The sequence below is a fragment of the Galeopterus variegatus genome, unplaced genomic scaffold, assembly GCF_000696425.1.
Source record: "Galeopterus variegatus unplaced genomic scaffold, G_variegatus-3.0.2 Scaffold4671, whole genome shotgun sequence".
NCBI lineage: Eukaryota > Metazoa > Chordata > Mammalia > Dermoptera > Cynocephalidae > Galeopterus > Galeopterus variegatus.
The window spans coordinates 9,091-21,223 of record NW_007730782.1 but is presented as its reverse complement, the minus strand read 5'-3'; the positions used below and the strand labels follow the sequence as shown (position 1 = coordinate 21,223).

The following is a 12,133-nucleotide window of genomic DNA, read 5'->3' as shown; positions in this document are numbered from 1 at the left end:
AAAAAATATTACCAGGGACAATTTAATAAAAGAGCTTCAAAACTCGTGAAGCAAAAACTGATAGAATTGAAAAAGAGAAAATAGACAAATTCACGATTATAGCAAGAGATTTCAAAACCTCTCTCTCCAAACAAGTAGACAGAGATAGTAGACTTGAACAAACAAATGAATGCAACAGAATAGGAAATACATGAACATACCCCCAAACATCTGGTAACCTGTTACATGCTAAAGGTGATGTTTCCAATAAGTGGGGAAAGATGGATTATTTGTAAATGGTGCTGAGAAGCAAGGTAGCCATATAGGAGTAAAATAAGATTCTCACAAAAAGTTAACTATAAAAAATAAAAGCACAAAAGTAACAGGAAAAATCATGGGAAGTTTCAAAAATTATCTTAGTGCTATGGTTTGAATGTTTGTGTCTCCTCCAAAATTCATAGGTTAAAACCTTATCCTCAATGTGATAGTATTAAGAGGTGGATCCTTTAAAAGGTAGTTACGTTATAAGGGCAGAGCCCTCATGGATGAATTTAGGACCTTATAAAAATATTTGAGATTGAAATGAGCATTCTTTTGCTCCTTTTGCCCTCCATCATGTGAGGACATAGTAAGAAATCTTTCACCAGATGCTGGCACCTTGATCTTGGACTTCTCAGACTCCAGAATTGTGAAAAATAAATTTTGTATAAATTTACCTAGTTCTCATAAATTATCCAGTCTGTGATATTCTGTTATAGCAGCACAAAATGGACTAATACAGAAATTGGCAACAGAGAAGTGGAGTGTTGCTATAACAGATACCTAAAAATGTGGAAACAGCTTTGGAATTGAGTAATGGGCAGAGGCTGAAGAATCTGAAGAATTAGACTAGAAAAAGCCTATATGAATGAAGCAATAAGGGCAATTCTGGTGAGAATTCAGAAGAAGAGGAGAGCTGTAGAGATAGCAGAAGTCTTAGAGATTATCTAAGTGGTCATAAACAGAATGTTGGTAGAAATATGAACAGTAATGCCCATTCTGATGAGGTCTTAGACGGAAATGAAAAATATATTATTGGAAACTAGAGGAAAGGCCATCCTTGTTATAAAGTGGCAAAGAACTTGGCTGAATTGTGCCCATGCCTGAAGGCTTTGTGGGAAGAAGAATTTAAGAGTGGTGAACTAGGATATTTGGTGGAAAAAAATATCTAGGCAGGAGAATATTGAAGAAGTTGCATGTCTTTTTTAAACTGCTTTTAGTAAAATATGAGAAAATGGAAACAATTTAAAAATGAAATTTATAATTAAATGGAAAGCAGAATCTAAAGATTTGGAAAATGATCAGCCTGACTAAGTAAAGAATAAAAAAGTGTGGTTAGGAAAGAAAACCAGGGTGCAGCACAGTGACCATTTGAAAAGAAAATTATTATGGCTAAAAGGAAACCCGGTGCAATTCATCAAGAAAATGGAAGAATGATCCCAAAGGCATTTTGAAGATATTTGAGGCTGCCACACCCATCACAGGCCCACAGTACAGGGCCTTGAGAGCAGTAAGTTTTCAAGAGATGGACAAAGGGCACCCGTAGGCCTTGGGGCTTGCTGCCCAGGGCTGCCTCAGGTCTCTGCTCCCTACATTTTGGTGCAGTGTTCAAGCAGGCCCAAGTGCAGTTCAGCCTGCCACTCCAGAGAGTGCAAGTGGTAAGCCATGGTGGCATCCACATGGTGCTAATTCTGCAGGTGCCCAGAAATCAAGAGTTAAGAAAGCATGGCTTCTTCCACCTAGATTTCAAAGGATGTCCTAGACAGCCTTGGGGCCACTGAAGAAAGTCCCCACTAGGATAATGTCCAGTGGGTCTCTGGAGGTGCAGCCACCCTCAAGACATCAGAACTATGGAGCTATCAGCTTGTATTGCCAGCTTGGAAAAGTCACAGGCATGCAAGTTCAATGTGTGAAAGCTAAATCATGGGCTGTGCCCAGCTAAGTCATGGCAGCAGGGTTTACAGGGACTTAAAACTCAGTGCATCTGAAAGGTGGGACATGGAGTCAAAGAAGATTATATTCAAGCCTAAGATTGAATATTGTTTGCCCTGTTGGGTTTTGGATTTGGTTGGATGTTACCACTTTTTCCCAAATGGAATGGAAATGTTTATCCTATGTCTATTTCATCCTTGTATTTTGGAAACACATAACTTATTTGGTTTCACAGGCTAACAGCTAGAGGGAAATCTGTCTCAAGACAAATTGGGCCTTGAGTGTCATTCATATCTAATTTGGATGAGACTCTGGACTTCAGACTTGTGAATTGATACCAGAAAGGGTAAAGGCTTTGGGGGCTACTGGGATGGAATGAATGTATTTTGCATGTAAGAGAACATAAATTTGGGGGGGCTGGGGTATGCTATGGTTTGAATGTTTGTGTCCTCTTCAACATTTACAGGTTAAAACTCAGTTCCCAATGTGATAGTATTAAGAAGCGGGACCTTCAAGAGGTAAAGTCATGAGAGCAGAGCCTTCATGGATTGGATTAGGGATCTCATAAAAGGGCTCAAGATCAAAGACAGTGCTATCTTATTTTCTTTCTCCTTCTGCCTTCTGCTATATGAAGACACAGCAAGAATGCTCTCACCAAATGCCAGTGCCTTGATCTTAGACTTCCCAGCCACCAAACTGTGAGAAAAGAAATTTCTATCCTATGTAAATTACATAGTCTCAGGTATTCTGTTATAGCAGCAGAAAACAGACTAAGACACTCAAGATGCAGAGGGGCTTTTAAACATGAATCAAAATTTCCAAGCCGTAAAAGAAAATACTGGTAAATTAGGTAACACAAAAATCACTTTTGTGCGACAAAAGAGGACCATAAGCAAATTCAAAAGACAAATAGCTGTGAGAAAAGAAATTTCTATCCTATGTAAATTACATAGTCTCAGGTATTCTGTTATAGCAGCACAAAACAGACTAAGACACTCAAGATGCAGAGGGGCTTTTAAACATGAATCAAAATTTCCAAGCCGTAAAAGAAAATACTGGTAAATTAGATAACACAAAAATCACTTTTGTGCGACAAAAGAGGACCATAAGCAAATTCAAAAGACAAATAGCAAACTGGAAGAAAATATTTGCAAATCATATAAGGTGCTGATTTCCCTGCAATATAAGAAAAAGACCACATTCCAACTGAAAATTCAGCAACAGAAACAAAGACAGTTCATAGAAAATAAATTCAAACTCATTAATAATAAAAAAACAGCAAATTAAAATTACACTGGGAAATCATTTTCCACCTAGCAGATTGATAAACATCCAATAGTTTAATGGCTTTACCTAATAGATGAAAAATGTACATCCAAAGAGCTCTGTCGGTTCTCCCACTACCGGAGACCGACAAAGCCGGGCTGGAAGAGACCCCAGACCAGCCTGCGGTAACCTCTTGTGGGGCTGAGCGGGATGATGAGTGTCGCAGGCCCGATCCCCTCTGCGCTTCGGCCCCGGGGACAAAGAAAGAACACCGAGCCAGGAGAGCGGTCAAAGCCGGAACTCTGTTTATTACAAGGGAACAGAGGCTTATATAGGGAGTGTGGGGTGGGGAAACTATTACCCAATCAGGGGCGGCCACATCGTAGAGGGACGGGTAACGGTAGAGCGGGAAAAAAGTGCCGAGTCACAACTACGTGCGTTTTGGCTTGCATGAAATGGCGGCGGCAAATTCGTGATTTGCTTGCAACATGGCTACCGCCCTGTTTATATCAAGAAACAGAAACTAGATACGGGAAAGTTCCTCATGGTGGAAGTGCACCGTAATGTGGCCCAACAGAGCTCAAAATACAGTTTTGAATATACATTAACAGTTATGAAAATTGATCACATATGAAGCTATAAAGAAAGTCTCTTCTCATTCAATTCCAAAGAATCAATATAAACATCTGACTGTAATGCAATAGCATTAAAAACAAATAATGAAAAGAGAGCCAAGACTTTTGAATTAAAGAACATCTAAGGTACAAAACATGTAAAATTGAATAATAATGAAAACACTACATGCCAAAACTGTAGGACACAACTTATATAGTATTTACAGGGAAATTTATAGTATTAAATACACTTATCAGGTAAAACAAAAAACCAAATTCTCAATTTGAAAATGTAAAATAAGAGGAATAGAGTGCACTAAAAGAAACAAAAAAGAATGAAATTATAAACATAAAAGGCAGAAATCAACAAAATAGAGAATTATGAAAAAATAAAAGGATAACAAAACCATGAGATGGGGTTTGAAAAGATTTATGGTCAGTAAGTTACATAAACCTCTGTCAAGGTCTATGTAAAAAAAGAGCAAAGATGAAAACAAGAAAAGAAACTGTGAAGTTAGAATAATAATAAAATAATTTTATAAATGACTATTTGTAAACAAATTTGACAACCTAAACAAAATAAATACATTTGAATAAACCTGATAAACTGAAATGGTATATAGAGCCATCCCTTCAAAAAGATTTTTAAAAAGCCTCAAGTCTAGATGGATTTACAAGTAAATTTTAACTAAACTTTTATGAATGGATTTGATTACCTATTTGATAATGGATAAGCAGGGTAAGAAAAAACACTTCATAGAAGGAGTCCAAATTACTGAGAAATAAATGGAGATACACTCCAGCTCACCAGTAGTCAGTAATAATGCAAACTAAAACATCCAGGAAGAATATCAAATGTTTGCAAGGATGTAGAAGAGGTGCTGCTGGTGAGAATGTAAACAGTTGCAGCCATTCTAGAAATCGATCTGGTTGTTCCTAGTAAAATTAACTGTATAAAAAACGCTTTCTCCCACTAGCTGGTTCCTAGGTAAATGTTCTAATCCAGTTCAGTTCAAGGGGACACATGCTAGGATATTCTTTATGGCAGCCAGGAGTTGTATTCATCACTACAGGAATGGATAAGTAAAATGTAGTAAATATGTAAGTAATAAATAGCATTAGAGCACAGTGCACAGAGGAACATAGATCTAAAAACCAGTTCTGAGTAGAAAAAAAATGTATATATATATAATAATACCATTAACGTAAGTTTCAAAAACACAACATTTGACCTATTTGATAAGGGATACACACACATTTAAGGATGCATATTAAACATACCTGTGCACATGCCTATGGGCAAGAATAGGAATTGGGGATGATGTGGGAGAAAACAAACCAGAAAAGGAGTGTTGCACTAAATTATTTTGATAATGTACTATGAATTGAGATCCAAAAAGATCAATGCAAAACGAAAAAGAAAAAAACAAGATCCATGCCCTTCTTTTTCCTTTACTGGCCTCTGTTAATAAAAGGCAGAGTCCTAACATCCTAAAATATCCAGAGGGAGCTCTGAGAGACTCCGGAGCTGCAGTTTGCACTCCAGAATCAGAAAGAAGGGCTGAGGCCACTGCTGGTTGGGGACTCAACCCACATGCTGAGAGAAAGGACACAGGGGCTTGACTTTACAATTCTATCTCCCATAAGCAGCTGTCTCTAAGGCATGCAATTCGATTTCCTGTGTATCATTTCATCATTAATAACTCCTATGTTAATTGGTTACATATACTACATTCTTTCAAGTAATCCTCAGAAAAACTTCAAAGGCTAAAATTATTATTCCAGTTTTACAGATGACTAAACTGAGCCTGAAAGAAGTACAATCACTCTTTCAATTCTCCCAACTTAAAGAGTTAACATCCACATGTAGGTCTGTCTAACTCCAAAATTCATACTTGTCCCAATAATCAAAGGAGCAGATACTTACAGTGCTCCTTCTGGAAGAATATGCAAGGATTTACAAGGCAAATGCCTCTAAGAAAGCTGACCAGGAAGGTGACATTCCCCTGTCACTGAAGTACCCTTACCTCATGGCTTTAAGAAATCTACTTTTCTCATCATCCAATCTATTATGTCCTTTTCTTGAGCTTTGTGAATAAGTAGAAAATCTTAGCAGGGTATAGCAAATTAATATGCTAAGCATGAACTAGAAATCAGTATGAACTAGAAATCAGTATGAAACCATGTTCTATAAAGGAAGCATTTTTCCGGCTGTCTCTAAAAGGGGCTCAATCACAATGGCAGCGATTTTGCCCAAAATTTATGTGTAGTCCTATCATCCAAATACAGTAACTACTAAAAGGGACCAGAACTCTGTGGAAAATAATAAACCACACAAAGTTTTGCATTGTTTTCTTAGGAAAAGCTGCAATACTTTTAAAAAGAAAGAAAACTCCCTGTAGAAGAGCATAAAGGTAATGTATCTGAAGAAACTTAGCCACATTTCCTTTAAACTCATTTACACCAATTGAGGCAATCTAATATCACCAACTTTCAAATGGTCATTTTTTTTTTTTTTTACTTATTATTGAAACAATTTTCACAAGTCCTGAAACAACTTCAAATTTTATAATGGTAATTAATATATACTTCTTATTAAAGTGAGCTCTACTGTGAAGTTGGGCCATCTTTTTCTTCTTGGTAACAGGAACTATATAGAAAAGTGTCTAAAGAAAATACAAACTTACTTTAGACTTATTCTTATGCCTCAAAGTCTAGCTAGCAAAAACTTTGACTGAGAAAAATTTCCTTTCTTAAAGGGGAAACTCCTATTTCTGACTTTTTTGTCCCCTTGTGAATATATAAGCCTGTTTTCTCCCTACCTAAATTATTTGGAAGGTAGCTAACTTCATGACTTTGGGCAGGAAACATTCAGGATGGGTCTGGAACAGTCTGTTATTGCCAGAAAGTAAGGTTGCTTGCAAAGATGTCAGGGCAGTGCTGAAGGGAACAAGGAGTTGGCTTACAGTGACCCCTGGTGACTAAGTTCTAACAATTTAGCATCAAAATTACATACAATATAATTAATTGAAATGTCAAGATTGTAAAAGGCCATAAATCCACCTGACGCCAAAGAAAAAATGTTAAAATGCAGTGTACAAATAAAGAGGCATAATAAAATATGGGAATGAATTTAGTAAGTACAAAGTGTAAATATATACATATATTCATAACGATATTAATATATATAAGAATATGAATTTCCTTTCCATTAGATACATAAGGCATATAAATATGTCTATATGTGTGTGTACATATGTCATGTAGAGGTATGGTTGGATAGATGGATAGGTGGATAGATGGATGGAGAGATAGTAAAATCGATCTCATTTCTCAGGTCTTTACTCAAAAGTCAGCCTTTCCTCACCCACCATCCTTCCCTTCATCTTTTTCTCCTTAGAATTTATTCTCTTACATTTTACATATTTTACTATATATCTTTTTTATTGTCTGCCTTCCTCATTAGAAATTAGATCTATGAAGGCAGGGATTTTTTGTTTATTTAGTTCACTACTGCATCTTCATTGTCCAGATTAGAACAAAGCCTGGCACACGGTAGGCACTTAATACAAAAATTTTAAATGAAATACATATCTTCTTTAGATGCATGCACATACACATAAGCACAAATCCCTAGATGATCCTAATAACAATCACATACTAACAGAGCATAAATTTTCAATAATTCAAACAGATCAGGTCAATATATCACAACAAGATAAGGGGGTGTATACTTGTAAAGACAAACAAAATTTAGTACCTCACTGTGAGGAAAACATCAGATCGCAAAATATAAACATGTATGCAAAAGGCATGGATATAAAAGATTTTATCAACATTACAAGTGAAATTTAACTGTAAAAACAGAATCAACCAGTGGCTTGGGTTTATGTCACCTTGGAGGAAAAAAATCAGGTGCCACACTTAGGTCAAAAATCAATTAGTGAATAACTGGTCTCAGGCTCTCTACCGGTCTTCACCAGTTGAATCATTATTCTTCTTTAGGACTGGTAAGTTTAGGACTGGGAAACTTTCTGAAATAAGTTATTACTCAATACTTAGAAATTATTAAAACAAGTATTCCTGTACTTCTAGGACATACAAGAAAAAAAAATGACATGAGTTAAGCTTATGATATTAATACATTTTAGATTAGATGTAATATAAGTTTGACAATGTTTTATAATCATTATATTCGTGTTTGAAGTATTGAGTTATACTAAATCTGTTGTTTAAGTTGTTTAAGGGAATTTGTCTTAATATTTTAAAAAATAATTTTCAGATTTTTATTAGATATAAATATAAATTGACTGCTAAACAAGTTATGAAAGTAGTAGTCATTGTTTTGCTCCATTCACATTTACAAATCCTTCATTTTTTCCTAATTCATTTGTTCTGAACTGTTTTTATACACTGTTCAGTCAACACCCAAGATTCTAACTGGTTCTAACTGTTCAAGATAGCTAAGTTCCCCTATAACCAAAGTTTACCTCCAAACACCCATTGAGATAATATAGGAATATATTGCCCCACACCCTCATCTGCATCATTACTCTGAAGAATAATGATTTATTCTCCAAAATTTTAGGCATCAACTGCTTTACTTTAACCATTAGTTGAAAACGGCTCATTCTTTCTGTCTGCCAGCAATGTCTTTGTCTGATATCCCTAGTTCCAAAGACATTACTCACAAACTCCTTAAACCAAATTTACTGCCCACCTACAAAATAAGACCTCGTTTACAATTATTATATTCTGCCACACAATATGTTTAAACCCATACTAAAAGAAGAAAATCAAATCGTTCTTTTAGGATGAAGAACATTCATTAAACTGATGAATCCGTTATTCTGTCAGCTTTCCATTCTCTCTTTATACGCCTGTGCGGAGTCACTGGCACAAAGGATTTTAACTCCTTAAGGGAAAGCCTGTTAAGGAATTTGACTAGGTGAATTTCAAAATATTCATCCTTATTGTGAAACACACTAATAATGACTAAATTAATTTTATCAACAAATAAAATATAACAATTCTCTCAGCTTTATGATGGCTGTGTATTCAAGTTTCATATACTTGTTCCATCATAATGTTTTTTCCTTGTGATAAATAATTATGCCACATAAGAGATTAAGGCTTTCTCACATGTATAGCAAACATAGGGTATGTGAGTCAGTACCGGAATTCCAAGAGGCAAAAATCTAATTCGACTTAAGCAAAAAAATGAAATTTATTGGATTACAAAAATAAAAAAGTAAAAGATGGTGTAGACACCAGGCATGACAGGATCCAGATCAAACAATGTCATCAGATTTCTTTCTCTCATCTCCAGTTTCCTCTGTGTTGGATTTCAACTTGAGAAGTCTTTCCTTATGGAGTGGCAAAAAGGCTACTCGTGAGTTAACCTTTTTAACCTTATTGAATCTTTGAAACTTGCAATTCCAGGGGGTGGGAGAAGATCATCTTTCTTACTATCCATAACAATACCCCCAAAGGGCTCTACTGGTCCAGACAGGGCCATTTGCCAATCCCTTATTAATCACTAGGTTGGAGAAAACAATTGGCCAGCCTGTGACAAATTCATTGTTGTCCTGATTAAATTTCATCAGAATCATATGCATTGAGGGTGACATAGTGGGGTATAGAACAGATCAAAAAGTAATAGATGACTGCTACTCGGGCTATTTCAAATAATGTATGCTCATGAACTGAGGGCTTTTCCATATGCACTACATTCATAGAATTACTAACCACAAAGAATTCACTTATATCCAATAAGGACTGAGTGTCAACTAAATGGTCTCTTTCCTATACTGGTTATAATCAGAGGGTTTCTCTATTATGAATTCTCTGATGCCGTCTAAGAGCTGAGACACAGCTAAAATTATTCCCGCATTCATTACATTTATAGGGTTTTTCTCCACCATGAATTCTCTGGTGTAACCTAAGGGATAAAATCTGATGGAAAGCTTTCCCACATTCATTACATTCATAGGGTTTCTCTCCAGTATGAATTCTCTGATGTTGACTAAGGTATGAGCCACAGCTGAAGGCCTTCCCACATTTGTTACATTCATAGGGTTTCTCTCCTGCATGACTTCTCTTATGGTGAATTAGAACTAAAGCATCACTGAAGGCTTTTCCACATTTACTGCATTCAAATGGTCTCTCTCCAGTATGAATTCTATGATGTCGATTAAGTTGTGAATCAGTTCTAAAGAACTTCCCACATTTAATGCACTCATAGGGCTTTTCTCCGGTATGAATTCTCTGATGTTGATTAAGGTGTGAGCGATAGCCAAAGGTCTTCCCACATTCATTACATTTGAAGGGTTTCTCTCCTGTGTGAATTCTTAGATGCAGAGTAAGAGCTATGCGTCTGCTGAAGGCTTTTCCACACTGGTTACATTCGTAGGGTTTCTCTCCAGTGTGAATCCTCTGATGTTGATTAAGATGTGCGCTCTGTCTGAAGGCTTTGTTACATTCCTTACATTCATATGGTTTCTCTCCTGTGTGAATTCTCTGATGTTCAACAAGGAAAGCATAACGGCTAAAGGCCTTCCCACATTCATTGCATGCAAAGGGTTTCTCTCCAGTGTGGATCCTCTGATGTTGAGTAAGGTGTGCACTCTGTCTGAAGGCTTTGTTACATTCCTTACATTCATACGGTTTCTCTCCAATATGAGTTCTCTGATGTTCAGTTAGAAAGAAACCATGGCTAAAGACTTTTCGACAGTCATTGCATGCATATGATTTCTCTCCATTGTGAATTCTCTGAGGTTGAGTAAAGAATGAATAACAGCTAAAGGCGTCACCACATTCATCATACCCATGGGGTAATTTTCCAAAATGAGTGGTCTGATGTTGAGTAAGTAATGAGTGGAAACTTAAGAGATTTGAAAAATCATTACTTTCATAAGGTTTCTCACCAGAAGAAATTCCTGTATCTTTACTAAAATGTGTACTCTGGTTGAATTCTTCACATTCATTACCTATCAAAGATTCCTTCTCAGCATGGATTCTTTTATACTCAATTATAACTGAATTTGGGGGAAAGATTTTATCATAAATATCAAATTTGTGTACTTGCTGTAGTGTGGGAATTCTCTGTTGTGTTAAAAGTACTGATTTCAGTGGAATGCTTCTCCCAGAATTATTGTATTCATTGTCTCTTTTCCCAGTAGAGATTTCCTTAACAGTTGTCACTTGCCTGAAATGCACCTCCTTATTTCCCTGATTCTGCTCAAATTCATCCTCGTATTTCCAGGCTTCTCTGAAACTGGAGCATTCAAGGCCATGACTTGCAAGCCTTTCCATTACCATCCTCTGGGATATTTCTTCTTTATCAATGAACCATTTTGGAGATAATTCCTTAATTTCACACCAAGACTCCCAGTCTGAAAAATATCAAGAAAGTAAATGGCTCCTTTTTTCCTTTGCTAGGAGAAAGAAAACTGTTATAGAAGAAATTAAAAAATTTAACTGTGGGGAGCAAGGGGAGAGAGCACATGGTTCTAACATCTCCCAAATATGGCTATGCAATATGAACAAAATACAAGGGAAGCACGAAGACTAGAGAGAGCTGAGAGAGGAAGGTATATGTGCCGGTGATGGGGAAGAAGTAGTAGGGGAAAAAGGTAAAATGTAGGGCCTAAAGAGGCAGACAGAGCTAAATGCCAAGAAGATAATAAATTGTGGATGACTGATTAGATCATAATCAGTTTCCCTGCCTCTAGTCTTTAAAGCCTCCAGTCCATCCTGCACTGAAAGCTCCATGAGGATAGGAACTGATGTTTGCTCCTTTTTCTTCTTACTGTTGCATCTAAAGCTTAGGCCAATTGCAACATGTTGTTGAACAAATGAATGCTACCAGATTAATCTTATAATAATTTTTTCCACTAATGTTCAGAAATTTCTAAGATTTTATGAGGGCTGAGGAAAAATCATTTTTTTTTTCTCAGTGCCTAGAAGAAATCTGGAGGTTAGCTTTTCACATCACTGAGAGAAAAATGATTCCTATAGAGCAGACACTTGATACTTTCAAGAAAGAATATTATTTGGGTAAGGTGAAAAAAACCCTATTTTTAAAAGATAATCTCAAAAACAAAAATGAGAAAGTCCTTTTAATGTCACACCATAATAATCAGCCAATATATTAAAATATACAGAAGTTACTATTATGTGCCCAGCACCTAGCAGAGGAGGAAAAAGTCTGAGACAATATCCTTTTCCCATTTTTTAAACTCTAAGAAGAGAGATAAAACCTGTATGTATAATGATTTGATATAGCAGAAAATGAAGGACTA

At 36.2% G+C, this 12,133-nt stretch overlaps 1 protein-coding gene across 1 annotated transcript; it reads right to left on the bottom strand.

Moving 5' to 3' along the window:
- Positions 1-7,253: 7,253 nt before the first annotated feature.
- On the bottom strand, positions 7,254-11,224 carry LOC103603542 (zinc finger protein 527-like; the record flags this gene model as incomplete). Its single annotated transcript, XM_008588091.1, has 1 exon — positions 7,254-11,224. A coding segment is annotated over one exon (1,574 nt), but the record flags the coding sequence as incomplete, so codon positions are not given.
- Between the last annotated feature and the right edge of the window lie 909 nt (positions 11,225-12,133).